The sequence below is a fragment of the Argopecten irradians genome, chromosome 1, assembly GCF_041381155.1.
Source record: "Argopecten irradians isolate NY chromosome 1, Ai_NY, whole genome shotgun sequence".
NCBI lineage: Eukaryota > Metazoa > Mollusca > Bivalvia > Pectinida > Pectinidae > Argopecten > Argopecten irradians.
Window position 1 is genome coordinate 29,407,458 of NC_091134.1, and position 15,409 is coordinate 29,422,866.

Consider the following 15,409-nt stretch of genomic DNA (forward strand, 5'->3'; position numbering starts at 1 on the left):
TGACCCGAACAGGTCTATTGGCTATGTATTTCAAAATATCAAAAAAAAGGATCTACCGATGATATCTTGTGAGTTGGCAATACTGATACACCTCTACAGAACAATCTAAGTTAACTATCATCTCAGATTTGTATATGTATCTAGTTGTAATATGATATTGACTGATGTTGTCTCTGTATCCTTATTTTTAGTCAACACGTCGACTACTGCTGACTGGTACGCCCCTCCAAAATAACTTACTTGAACTGATGTCTCTGCTGTGCTTCGTTATGCCGGACATGTTTATTGGGAAGACTGACCATCTCAAGCGAATGTTCTCCATGATCACGGTAAACAATGCTGCCACACAGAGGGCTATACTGTATAGCTCACATTTTCTCATGTACAAAATTGCTCTTATTTGCTTGTTGAAGAATTTCTAGACAAAAGCTACCATTAAAAATAGGCAAAACATTACAAAATTTCAAATTCACTTAATTTAGTATATATTTCGGATTGTTACCATGGCAACTAAAGCAACAAAATTAAAAAATAATATCCATTGCAATTGTATCTGGGATGTACTATATATTTCAAATGCAACATCTTTTAATTTCTTTACACTTGGAACTAAAAAGGGCCCAAATGACCTCCATTGTTTGTGACTTATGTGTTGGTAGGTATTGATCTGATCAATGATATTGTTGACATTTCAGAAATCTGTTGATGATAAAAGGAGCAAGTATGAAGCTGAGAGAATAACTCATGCAAAACAGATAATGAAGCCTTTCATCTTGAGACGACTGAAGTGTGATGTTTGTAAATCCCTATCTTGTCTGTATTTTGTGACTTCATGTGAAGTTCTCATGTGTATTCAACATTTTCAAAGAAGAAAATATATAATAAGGAAAATGCTGGGAAGGAATTAAAATGGTCATTCAGAATGAAGGGTCACCTAATAGAGATGGTTATTAATAGTACAGATTTGACTGAATGTTTCTTTTGAACATCTAATACTTGGAAGTATAAATGGTAATTTTGCCGTTTATTATTTTGCAGGTTCAAAAACAATTACCCCAGAAGTTAGACAGTACTGAACTGTGTGAGATGATACCTCAACAGGTAGAAATCTACCACAACCTTGTGAAAACATTCCAACAGGAGATCCGAAACTCTGCTGAGGGACCAGGGGAATCCAAAGGGGGCTCCGCTATGTTAATGCAGCTACGCAAGGCAGCCAACCATCCACTGTTACTGAGGAAACACTACAACGACAAACTCCTACGGGAAATGTCGAAACATATAGCAAAGGTAACCACAGTCATTAAATCATGTTGGACCAAGGTATTTTATGAGTCCTGATCATATTTGGTAGCTTAATTTGTGATATTTTGAGTAAGGTTATATTTTGAAAGTGTCTTTCAAGCAAATCGTGAAATAGATCTGTATTGAAATGCCAACATTGTTAAAGCCGCTTATGGCTGAGCCAAGCGGCTTTATTTAGGTAGATGCGTGTTGAACCCATCTTCGGTTAATGCATGCGCATCTACTGACTTCTGGTATTGACAGTTTGCCAGATAAACAAGCGATAGCCATGTCACCAACCTGTTCATGTAATTGTAACTATTACTTGATATTTTTGAAGTTCACAAATAGAAATGAGATTTTCGTGATTTTTTTCTGTATTATTAGCATGTTACCCGTTCCGTATGTGGCTTCAGACGTTGACCTAGTTTTTGCCAGGCATTGGCACAATTACTTCAAAATGTAATTAATTAATAATCGATTACTTGGGAGAAAATGCAGTAATCGATTATTAATCAAATAATCGATTACAGATACCATTGACCTGTAATCAATTACAATCAATTACTTTACAAAAAGTAATTGAAATTACTTTCAATTACATTCGATTACATATTATTAACTGTCCACAATTCCTAATTCTTACTTATTGGATCTGAAGGATAGGTTGTTTTTTAAGATGAATTTAGCAATCAAATTTTTTCATGTCCTGCTGACATAATTCTAGTTGTTGTTTTTTTGCAGATCATATTAGGGTGGAATTCTGATGTTTCTTTGATTAAGACTTATATTAAAAGACTGTAGAATGATTCAGATAAGTTTAACTACTGTTGTACATACTTGTTGATTTTGATAGGAACCCTCTCACAGAGACAGACAAGCTACTCCACAGCTCATTTTTGAGGACATGTGTGTGATGCATGACTTTGAAATTCACAAACTGTGTCACTTCTATGAGGTAGGTCATTATCACAAATTATATCACTTGTATGAGGTAGGTCATTATCACAAACTATATCACTTGTATGAGGTAGGTCATTATCACAAATCATATCACTTGTATGAGATAGGTCATTATCACAAACTATATCACTTGTATAAGGTAGGTCATTATCACAAACTATATCACTTGTATGAGGTAGGTCATTATCACAAACTAAATCACTTGTATGAGGTAGGTCATTATCACAAACTATATCACTTGTATGAGGTAGGTCATTATCACAAACTATATCACTTGTATGAGGTAGGTCATTATCACAAACTATATCACTTGTATGAGGTAGGTCATTATCATAAACTATATCACTTGTATGAGGTAGGTCATTATCATAAACTATATCACTTGTATGAGGTAGGTCATTATCACAAACTATATCACTTGTATGAGGTAGGTCATTATCACAAACTATATCACTTGTATGAGGTAGGTCATTATCACAAACTATATCACTTGTATGAGGTAGGTCATTATCATAAACTATATCACTTGTATGAGGTAGGTCATTATCACAAATCATATCACTTGTATGAGATAGGTCATTATCATAAACTATATCACTTATATGAGATAGGTCATTATCACAAACTATATCACTTGTATGAGGTAGGTCATTATCACAAACTATATCACTTGTATGAGGTAGGTCATTATCATAAACTATATCTCTTGTAAGAGGTAGGTAATTATCATAAAATATATCACTTGTATGAGGTAGGTCATTATCACAAATTATGTCACTTGTATGAGGTAGGTAATTATCAAAAATTATATCACTTGTATGAGGTAGGTCATTATCACAAACTGTCACTTGTATGAGGTAGGTCATTATCACAAACTATATCACTTGTATGAGGTAGGTCATTATCACACACTATGTCACTTGTATGAGGTAGGTCATTATCACAAACTGTCACTTGTATGAGGTAGGTCATTATCACAAACTGTCACTTGTATGAGGTAGGTCATTATCATAAACTATATCTCTTGTAAGAGGTAGGTAATTATCATAAACTATATCACTTGTATGAGGTAGGTCATTATCATAAACTATATCACTTGTATGAGGTAGGTCATTATCACAAACTATATCACTTGTATGAGGTAAGTCATTATCACAAACTAAATCACTTGTATGAGGTAAGTCATTATCACAAACTAAATCACTTGTATGAGGTAGGTCATTATCACAAATTATGTCACTTGTATGAGGTAGGTAATTATCACAAATTATATCACTTGTATGAGGTAGGTCATTATCACACACTATGTCACTTGTATGAGGTAGGTCATTATCATAAACTATATCACTTGTATGCGGTAGGTCATTATCACAAACTATATCACTTGTATGAGGTAGGTCATTATCACAAATTATATCACTTGTATGAGGTAGGTCATTATCACAAACTATGTCACTTGTATGAGGTAGGTCATTATCATAAACTATAACACTTGTATGAGGTAGCTCATTATCACAAACTATATCACTTGTATAAGGTAGGTCAATATCACAAACTATATCACTTGTATGAGGTAGGTCATTATCACACACTATGTCACTTGTATGAGGTAGGTCATTATCACAAACTATATCACTTGTATAAGGTAGGTCAATATCACAAATTATATCACTTGTATGAGGTAGGTCATTATCACACACTATGTCACTTGTATGAGGTAAGTCATTATCACAAACTATATCACTTGTATAAGGTAGGTCAATATCACAAACTATGTCACTTGTATGAGGTATGTCATTATCACAAACTATGTCACTTGTATGAGGTAGGTCATTATCACAAACTATATCACTTGTATAAGGTAGGTCAATATCACAAACTATGTCACTTGTATGAGGTAGGTCATTATCACAAATTATATCACTTGTATGAGGTAGGTCATTATCACACACTATGTCACTTGTATGAGGTAGGTCATTATCACAAATTATATCACTTGTATGAGGTAGGTTATTATCATAAACTATATCACTTGTATGAGGTAAGTCATTATCACAAACTAAATCACTTGTATGAGGTAGGTCCATTATCACAAACTGTCACTTGTATGAGTAGTCATTATCATAAAGCATTATCACAAATATTCACTTGTATGAGGTAGGTATTATCATAAACTATATCACTTGTATGAAGGTAAGTCATTATCACAAACTAAATCACTTGTATGAGGTATCATTATCACAAACTAATCACATTAGTCATCACAAAGACTATGAGATAGTCATTATCACAAATATATCACTTGTATGAGTAGGTATTAAAAAATTATCACTTTATGTAGGGTACATTTCATAATCAATCACAAACTATATCACTTGTATGAGGTAGGTCATTATCACAAACTATGTCACTTGTATGAGGTAGGTCATTATCACAAATTATATCACTTGTATGAGGTAGGTCATTATCACACACTATGTCACTTGTATGAGGTAGGTCATTATCACAAATTATATCACTTGTATGAGGTAGGTTATTATCATAAACTATATCACTTGTATGAGGTAAGTCATTATCACAAACTAAATCACTTGTATGAGGTAGGTCATTATCACAAACTGTCACTTGTATGAGATAGGTCATTATCACAAATTATATCACTTGTATGAGGTAGGTAATTATCATAAACTATATCACTTGTATGAGGTAAGTCATTATCACAAACTAAATCACTTGTATGAGGTAGGTCATTATCACAAACTATGTCACTTGTATGAGGTAGGTCATTATCACAAACTATGTAACTTCTTTAAGGCATCACAATCGCATTATTATTCATGGTATAACAAAAACAATTTTAGAAGAGGAAATAGAATCCATTAGAATAACTGGTTCAGTTTTTGATGACATTGACTTTAAGGATATAAAATGCAAATCAATTCTCAGTTATTGATATAAAGTTATTTAGAGGAACATGCATCGTTATCAAAATAAAATGAATTCATGAATGCACTTCTCTGTAAATTACAAATTTATCTGGGTTCTTTTGTTATCATACACAGAAACAAATTGGGAAGTACAGTATGCCACCTACTGCTATCCAGGATTCAGCCAAGTTCAGGGTGTTGGATGATTTACTAGTGAAGTTGAAATCACAGGTATTAATTATGATTCAGTATGATTTTATAAAAATTAGTATATCTCCAACCATAGTAATTTTGGAAGAATCATGTTTTAGCACAAACTTGGTTTATACCAAGATTGCACACTGATAAATTCAGCATTCACAATCATTGTAACAAGAAAAACTGTAATGTATTTACTATTAACATGTACATATACAGAGATCTTGAACAATTGTTCATTCTTTTACGTCCTTCAAACTTTGGCCTGTAACTGACTGGGATGCATGGAGATCTACCAAGTCAGGTCAAATAGGCTAAAACTTTTTTTAAACAACTTCGTATGAGTAACTGAAAGGCGAGAGATGTAGGCCTGTACCAGAGAGACCTGATGTACGCCTGTACCAGAGGGACTGATGTACGCCTGTACCAGAGGGACCTGATGTACACCTGTACCAGAGAGACCTGATGTACGCCTGTAGCCGAGTGACCTGATGTAGGCCTGTACCAGAGAGACCTGATGTAGGCCTGTACCAGAGAGACCTGATGTAGGCCTGTACCAGAGAGACCTGATGTAGGCCTGTACCAGAGAGACCTGATGTACGCCTGTACCAGAGGGACCTGATGTAGGCCTGTACCAGAGAGACCTGATGTACGCCTGTACCAGAGGGACCTGATGTAGGCCTGTAGTCGAGTGACCTGATGTAGGCCTGTACCAGAGAGACCTGATGTACGCCTGTACAAGAGAGACCTGATGTACGCCTGTACCAGAGAGACCTGATGTACGCCTGTACCAGAGGGACCTGATGTAGGCCTGTAGTCGAGTGACCTGATGTAGGCCTGTGCCAGAGAGACCTGATGTAGGCCTGTACCAGAGAGACCTGATTCAGCCTGTACCAGAGAGACCTGATGTACGCCTGTACCAGAGAGACCTGATGTACGCCTGTACCAGAGAGACCTGATGTAGGCCTGTTCCAGAGGGACCTGATGTAGGCCTGTAGTCGAGTGACCTGATGTACGCCTGTACCAGAGGGACCTGATGTAGGCCTGTAGCAGAGAGACCTGATGTAGGCCTGTACCAGAGGGACCTGATGTACGCCTGTACCAGAGGGACCTGATGTATGCCTGTACCAGAGAGACCTGATGTAGGCCTGTAGCTGAGAGACCTGATGTAGGCCTGTACCAGAGAGACCTGATGTACGCCTGTACCAGAGGGACCTGATGTACGCCTGTACCAGAGAGACCTGATGTACGCCTGTAGTCGAGTGACCTGATGTACGCCTGTAGCTGAGAGACCTGATGTAGGCCTGTACCAGAGAGACCTGATATAGGCCTGTACCAGAGAGACCTGATGTAGGCCTGTAGCCGAGAGACCTGATGTAGGCCTGTACCAGAGAGACCTGATGTAGGCCTGTACCAGAGAGACCTGATGTAGGCCTGTAGTATGCAAGGATGAAAGGCTTTCAATTTTGTTCAAATGAATGACTTTAACATTTATTCAATATCACAGGAGTCAAATAGGCTAAAACATTTAAACTGATAAATGTCTATTCCTTGGTTTCACAATCCTTCATTCACTGCATGAATTCGCAAGGCATATTGATGACTATGTATGAATGATAATTCTTATTGTAAACGTATCGAAAATTGTAGTTTCCATACATTCAATTTAATGAGTATTGGAGGTATTATTTCACCATTGGCAAGCAATTTAATTGCTGCTTGATTTCCAGGATGACCGAGTGTTGATATTCAGTCAGTTTACCATGATGATGGACATCATGGAGGACTATCTAAAACAGAAAAAGTACAGATACATGAGGCTAGATGGGTCAACACCAGTACCTGAAAGGTTAGTAGACAGACAATTAGAATTACAGGCCTTGGGTTTTATACAGAGGATTCTGCTTATGTGCATAGGGTATTTCCCAGAATAGAATATGCAAATACATGTATTCATATTCATATAGGTGGTGATGGCATTTTTTACTTCTCTTTGACCCTCTACATACATGTAAATAAGCATAATAGACATAGTCGATTTACACTATAAATGAACAGCAAGTAATAACTTTCAAAGTTTTAAATCGTTTTTAATCATGTTAAGGAGAAACAAAAAGATCTAATATGAGGTTCTTGTTTAAGTTCATCAACACCTGATTCTGCTTGAGAAAAAGCTACAGGCAATCACAACTTAATAATGCAATAACTAAACATGGTTGTGTCTGCAAATATTAACATATCATCAATCATGAACTTAAATAATAAAATTAGCTTATGATCATAATTATACTTCAAGGCCTACTTGCAGTGTTGTTTTTACATAAGTGGAGGAATTCGAAATTGGCAACAGTTGGTGAAGCTAAGTGTTCACCGGGCCTTAACTCTTTCCGTACAGTTGTATACAGACAACAGGAAAATGTACCGTCTCATCCCTGTTGTTGTATAGACAACAGGAAAATGTACCGTCTCATCCCTGTTGTTGTATACAGAGAACAGGAAAATGTACCGTCTCATCCCTGTTGTCGTATACAGACAACAGGAAAATGTACCCTCTCATCCCTGTTGTTGTATACAGACAACAGGAAAATGTACCCTCTCATCCCTGTTGTTGTATACAGACAACAGGAAAATGTACCATCTCATCCCTGTTGTTGTATACAGACAACAGGAAAATGTACCATCTCATCCCTGTTGTTGTATACAGACAACAGGAAAATGTACCGTCTCATCCCTGTTGTTGTATACAGACAACAGGAAAATGTACCGTCTCATCCCTGTTGTTGTATACAGACAACAGGAAAATGTACCGTCTCATCCCTGTTGTTGTATACAGACAACAGGAAAATGTACCATCTCATCCCTGTTGTCGTATACAGACAACAGGAAAATGTACCCTCTCATCCCTGTTGTTGTATACCTGATCTATGAGTAGTTGTGTCCAGCAGACAACATATTAGTTGCAAAATAAAATTTTATGCAAAAACAATATCCTCAGTTAATAACAAACATTTTGATAGGAGAAAAGTACACATTTTCTGTCATGTGACCCAGATTGCTTGAATTTCCTGTGATGTGTTCAGATTGTCATCACCAATGTAAACAATATGGCAAGGATCACAATCATTCTACTGTCAGTAAAATAAAAAAACTCGGAAAATAAAAATCTGTATGTTATTGAACAAATTTGTGAATGCCACGAACATTGGTTCTCACTTTTCTGCATTACTTCAACACAATTCCAACCTCCTCAGAACACGAAATATACACTGCGCCATTTTTCTCAAATGCCCGGGGAGGAGCCTAATAAGGACTTTCGGTTTAGAACTTAGTCCGTAATTATGATACGGAAAGAGTTTGATGATAGAAAGTAAAGAAAATTAAGAATTCTTCTGGTATTGTTGATCAATGCAACGAATTAGCTTCATAAAACTTAAAAAAATTAATGCAAATTTAAACCACAATGAAACAGCGTAGCAAATATTTTTTTTGCGTCCTTATTACAAACCAAACTTAAGGCTAGTCATTGCACATAGACTTTGCACATATTAGTGTCAAATATCTTTGTTGATTCATGCATAAAATAACAAGCCATACGATAACGTTAATGTGTCTCCATGCTGATTTTCTAGAAAAAGCTATGTACATTGAAACATATATTGGTGAATTTCACCAAAAAGATATTGCAAAATTGAAAAATACCGAATTTTATTTTTAGAATTTCTCAGATATTTATTTGAATATGCAGAGGTCATGTAAAAATTGATGCAAATACATGGAGTTGAAATACCAAAATTAAGAAGGAAAGAAAATCGGACCATAATTTTATGCAAATAAGTGAATTATTTGAATAACAGTTATGCAAATAGCTGGAGTCCTCTGTATATATGCATGTTTCAATAAGATGGCCAATAGGCAGGCATCATGGATTTTGACAATTGAAATTGTTACATTTGTTTCTTAAAAAGCACTGCAGGAATCATTATTGCATGTATGTAGGTATATTTAGTTTTTATTAAATGCTCAATTACCGTGTTTATGTGTAAAGTTGCCATGTTATTAAAGGTTTTAACAGAAAAATAAGGGGGAGAAAACAAGGGTAAAGATATGTCTTTCATTTGATTGATAGACTTTTAAAAAAGGGGAGGCTAGTTCAACCTAAGTGAATGTTAAAGCTACAGAGTCTACAGATGATAGATGAGTGTATTAAGCTGAATGTTAGAGCTAACTCTGTCTATAGGTTATAGATGAGTGTATAAGCTGAATGTTAGAGCTATATAAGTCTACAGATTATAGATGAGTGTATAAGCTGAATGTTAGAGCTATATAAGTCTACAGATGATAGACGGGTGTATTAAGCTGAATGTTAGAGCTAACTCTGTCTATAGGTTATAGATGAGTGTATAAGCTGAATGTTAGAGCTATTTCTGACTACAGATGATAGATGAGTGTATAAGCTGAATATTAAAGCTATGACAGTCTACAGATGATATAAACTAAATGTTTTAATGCTATTTCAGACTACAGATGATAGATGAGTACACAAACAACCCAGACATATTCATCTTTCTCTTGTCTACAAAAGCGGGAGGCCTCGGAATCAACCTCACAGCAGCTAATGTTGTCATTATTCATGACATAGACTTCAATCCCTACAACGACAAACAGGCAGAAGACCGCTGTCATCGAGTTGGGCAGAAAAAGTAATACAGTCATAATACAATCTGTGAATTATAATTATCATGCTTCATACTTGGTTATGTGCCATCCATAAACTAAAAATGTTCACTCAAATTCTTCTGCTGTGATTTAGCTGAAACTTACCTGATATGATCCTGACCAAACATGCAAGAGTTTGTTCAAGTGACCTTGACCTTTTTCAATATCACGGGTCAAATAGGATGAAATGTTTACACAATTTCAAGGGCTAACAGGTTTGATGATATTGACCTTTACTTAAGGTCACAGAGGCCAAATATATGTCAGAAACTTAACAAATTCAACTGAAGAGCCCTGAGTTTATAATGTCTACACTATTAGTCTATGAAAAGATGTTTTCAGAAATTTAATCCTTTTTTTCCAATCAGTAATTTCTTCTGTGTTGCATTGTATCATTAGCCAGATGACCATTAAGGCCCATGGACCTCATGTTTTTAACCCACCATCATCAGATGGTGGGCTATTCAAATCGCCTTGCGTCCGTGGTCCATCGTCCACCATTCTTCGTAAAAAGGCTTGTTATCACTATTTCTTAAAAACTACTGCAGGGATTTTGTTCAAACTTCACATAGAGGGTCCCCTTGGTCCATAGTTGTGCCATACAGGATTTGTGGCTGATCGGAAAAACAAGATGGCCGCCAGGCAGCCATCTTTGATTTAGGCAGTTGAAGATTGTTATCAATATTTCTTGAGAACTACTGAAGGGATTTTGTTCAAACTTCACATGGAGGGTACCCTTGGTCCCTAGTTGTGCAATAGAGATTTTGAGGCTGATTGGAAAAACAAGATGGCCGCCAGGCAGCCATCTTTGAGTTAGGCAGTTGAAGATTGTTATCGATATTTCTTGAGAACTACTGAAGGGATTTTGTTCAAACTTCACATGGATTGTACCCTTGGTCCCAAGTTGTGCAATATAGATTTTGAGGCTGATTGTAAAAACAAGATGGCCGCCAGGCAGCCATCTTTGATTTTGGTAGTTGAAGTTTGTTATAGATATTTCTTGTGAACTACTTAAGGGATTTTGTTCAAACTTCACATGGAGGGTACCCTTGGTCCCTAGTTGTGCCATACAGATTTTGAGGCTGATCGGAAAAACAAGATGGCCGCCAGGCGGCCATCTTGGATTTTGATAGTTAAGGTTTGTTATCACTATTTCTCATAAAGCGCTGAAGCAATCTTTCTCAAATTTAATATGTAAATTTCCCCTAGGGCCCTAGTTGTGCATATTGCATTTTTGGACCGATCGGTCAACAAGATGGCTGCCAGGCAGCCATCTTGGATTTTGATATTCAAAGATTGTTATCGCTGTTTCTCAGAAATTACTGAAGGGATCTGTCTCAAAATTCGTATGTAGGTTCCCCTAGGGACCTAGTTGTGCAGATTGTGTTTTGCGACCGATCTGTCAACAAGATTGCCGCGAGGCAGCTATCTTGGATTTTGATATTCAAAGTTTGTTATCTCTATTTCTCAGAAAGTATTGAATGGATCGTTCTCAAATTTCACAGGTAGGTTCCCCTAGGGCCCTAGTTGTGCATAGTATGATCTGGGACCGATTTAATCAACAAGATGGCCACCAAGGAGCCATCTTGGATTTTGATAGTTAAAAGTTTGATATCACTATTTCTCAGAAAGAATTGAATGGATCATTCTCAAATTTCACATTGGTGGGCGCCAAGATCCCAGAGGGATCTCTTGTTAGAACCTGGTTTTGTGTTGTTATGAAAGCAGTCCATTGTTTAGAGTCACAAAAAATGTCATTATCCAGATATATTGAAATGAATTTTACAGGCAGGTGTCCATAATTCGACTTATCACCAAGGACACTGTCGAAGAAGGCATGCTAAGGTGTGCTCAAGAGAAACTCAAGTTGGAGAAGGATATCACAACTAACGAAGGTAAGCTTGCTACGAAAGTCTGATATTGGGATTCTCAATCTTAAATTTATGTTTATCGAAATTTAGACTTAGTGATTGCTTTAGTTTTAAAGAACTTGCTAAAGTAAAATGGAATTTAAACCTTTAAAATGAACAGGCTTTATTATTTCTAGAGTAGTGCGGTCATGGTTCTTTAAAAGTTATTTACACACATACATAATATATGTGTGGGTTCATTTTATTGATTAAGATTACCTTTGATGAAACTGTTAATTTCAGAGTCGGACAAGGATAATGGTGGTGATGTGGCATCATTACTGAAGGAAGCTCTCGGCCAGGGCAAAGTTTGATGACAGCTGTACGTAGGCTTAGTATTTTAGAAATGTCACCAAGGTATATGAGGTAGTCTTTGTGTATCTGATGGAGCAACTCATTTGGCAGTTTGTGCCAATGACCAGATTCGATGTATATTGTACTGTATGCTGTACAAAACATATGCCCGACTCACAAGACTATGAGCGATAGAAAGTTTGTAATGTGAATACAGAGTCTGAACAATGGAAGAGTGCTGTAGTCTAGGTGGTGTGCTGATGAGGACCAGGCTAACATTGGTAGTCGTGTACATTTGACAAAATGTAATATACTTAGTTCAATAATATTTGTGATAAATATTCTTACACAAGTTACATATTGTCAGGACTTGCATTCATATTTTACTTTACACAGATTATGTCTGTAGATCAACTATACAGAACATTTGTCTTTGTCTCATAACTCAGGGAAGTTTAGTGCTGTGAACAGGATTGCTGCAAGTTAAATCAAATTTCCTTCGATCATTGGCAAGAAACTGGAATGAATAAACGACGTGTTTTGATGGGAAATGAGTTATTCACAAAATGATGAAATAATTTTTTATAAGTCTGCTAAAAGTTATTGTATGTATGATCTGACACTCTGTTATGAGCAAACAAGAAGTGATGCTTTTCAAGGATAAGGCCTGATGATCTGATAGCCTACAATATTCAAGAAATAGGATAATGTGGGTTTTTTCATATCCTTGAATGACAGTTTTTACTATTGACTAGTTTTGAATGAAAAAGTTAGAGAAGATTTTCTTGAAGAAATACAAATGGCATTGACTTTCATTCAAATAGGCTGAAGCGTCCTAGATTAGATCTGATATACGGTATCATGTCTGTAGCCAGCTGGGGTGATGGGCTGCCCTACTTTTTAAATACATGTATATGAATATCTTAAAACTTCTCAAATAGTGACCTTCATTCAAGATCCCAGGGGTCTAATAAGCTAAAATCTTTAAGATGACTCATGGTCAATAACTAAGAGGCCTATAGATCTGATATTGGGTCTGTAGCATGCTGGGATGAAGAGTACAAAGCTTGTGCAAATGAATGACCTTACCCAGATTTCAAAACCGAACTTAAGTCCAAAATTATTAACATATATTACACAACAAATGTGACTTAAGTTTTGACTTAAGTTGTCACTTTTGCTTCGGGAAATCAAGGCCTTGACCTTCATCAAAGGTCACATTGGTCAAATATGTTATAATCTTTCAATGACTTCTTTCCAATAAACAAATAGCTTGGAACAATCTGATAATATGTTTGTAGCATGTTGAATGGATCACTACCAAGTTTGGTTTCTTGAATGACCTTGACTTGGTGTATTTTGTAAGTCACAAAAAGATCAAAAACCAACAATTTTAACTGAAAAGTGCTTAGTTTACAGTCAATGAAAATGTGGGGATTTTCAGATCATTTGGTCTTTTATATTTTATCCAAGGATTTTTTTCCACTAAGTCAGAAAACCGGTATGTCCCATGGGTGTCTTGTTATAATATTCTGCTGTTTTTTCTATAGGAAAACAAGATCAAATTTTTGTGAGAGATTTTACAATTATCTATTCACTAGGACTGGTGCTATTTATGCATATATCATATTTCTGAATAATAAAACTAATTATTAAAAAACCTGCTGAAAATATTTTCTGCAGCAGGGGACACATATTGCTGAAGCAATACTCAATATAGTGCGTCTGAAGTACACAGGTGACAGTTAATAGACCCACCAGTTTCTTCCTCTAGAAGTCAAGAGCAATATGAAATAACTATCCAATGAACTATACATGCTTATGAAATATTTACTGGGAGTACCTATGAAAAGATAATCTATTATGTAAAGTATGTATTGTCGCCATTTTTGCTCAATTTTAGGCTGTATTTATTAGTAATAATTAAAGAGTAACTATCATTGTAGTTGAAATAATGTAAAAAGCTTGTATTTTTATATACGTTGTATCCTCTAATTTGTGTGTAGTTTCTTGCTCCAACTGTTTTTACATATTGTTTTCCTACTTCAGTATCTTTCTTTACTAAAGTTGTGACACATTTTTTTGAGATTTTACTCAAATTTTTCTCATTCATTGCTAAATTAAGATTTACATTTATTTATTAGCCCATCACCATTCTATGGTGGGACCAACATCACTTTGTGATCTCTGTTTTTAAATTAAATCTGTCTTACAACATTAACTTATTTCTCCATGACATATTAAGTGTTTTTGCTCAATTATTTAGTAGTTTCTCTTTGCCTTTTATTCTATTAGGAAAGATGTTTTCTTCAGGAAAGGAATTTCTCTTAACTTTCAATTTTATGGTGTAATCCATGTTCTCTTAAAAAAATATTGAAAAAAGATTTTGTTTTAGTACCATGCATACACTTGTTACTAATTTTATTTTCATGCGTTGATAAAGCAAAACAGAGTTGGTAAATGTTTGAGCCAGAGGGATTTGGGTCAAATATAGAATTTTAAGTTTTTGTGGCGATACACATGTAATCTATACTCCTGCTTTTCTGGGTGTTGTGACTGAGCCAGGTGAGTAGTCTTCTGGGCCAATTGCTGTTGTCATGTTCTTTAAATTATCAACTATTTCCAATGATTTATTTCCATAAATTTGCATTTGTGTACATTTGGATTACAGAAATGTTATGTAGTAATTTGTGATGTAATTCAATGTAGCATTGGAAAATTTGGAAGTTATGTTGCTATTGTAGAGTTGGTATGGAACTTGTGTTGCTAGACAAAAGTATGTACAAGAGTTTTGTTCTTATAGGAATTTTGTATGAGACTTGTGTTTATTTGGGAAACTGTATGAGAATTGTGTTTATTTGAGAAAACTGATATGTAAGTATGAAAGCTGTTATATTCTTAGAGACTGTAAATGATAGGTGCATGTACTGTATGTTGCTATGAGGAACCAGAAGTATTTTGAGAAGAGCAATATTGAGAGAAGAGAGGAATACAATAGCGATTTCTAGATTAATTGTCTGTTGATAGGTGATCGACATTTGTCAATAAATCGTTTGATGTAAACTGTGTTACTTTTTCTTACTTTCATTTAACCTTCTTTTAGAGGAAAACAATATT

At 35.5% G+C, this 15,409-nt stretch overlaps 1 protein-coding gene across 1 annotated transcript in view; it reads left to right on the plus strand.

Annotated features, from left to right (window-relative positions):
• The window catches only part of LOC138323347 (SWI/SNF-related matrix-associated actin-dependent regulator of chromatin subfamily A containing DEAD/H box 1 homolog), a 34,631-nt gene extending 19,276 nt beyond the window's left edge, over window positions 1-15,355 (plus strand). The window contains exons 14-22 of the mRNA XM_069267926.1: window positions 192-329; window positions 696-794; window positions 1,039-1,290; window positions 2,141-2,242; window positions 5,310-5,405; window positions 7,103-7,221; window positions 9,890-10,072; window positions 11,877-11,983; window positions 12,242-15,355. Coding sequence (XP_069124027.1) covers window positions 192-329; window positions 696-794; window positions 1,039-1,290; window positions 2,141-2,242; window positions 5,310-5,405; window positions 7,103-7,221; window positions 9,890-10,072; window positions 11,877-11,983; window positions 12,242-12,312 — 1,167 coding nt within the window. The 3' untranslated portion in view covers window positions 12,313-15,355. The remainder of the gene's footprint in view (window positions 1-191; window positions 330-695; window positions 795-1,038; window positions 1,291-2,140; window positions 2,243-5,309; window positions 5,406-7,102; window positions 7,222-9,889; window positions 10,073-11,876; window positions 11,984-12,241) is intronic.
• Window positions 15,356-15,409: the final 54 nt, after the last annotated feature.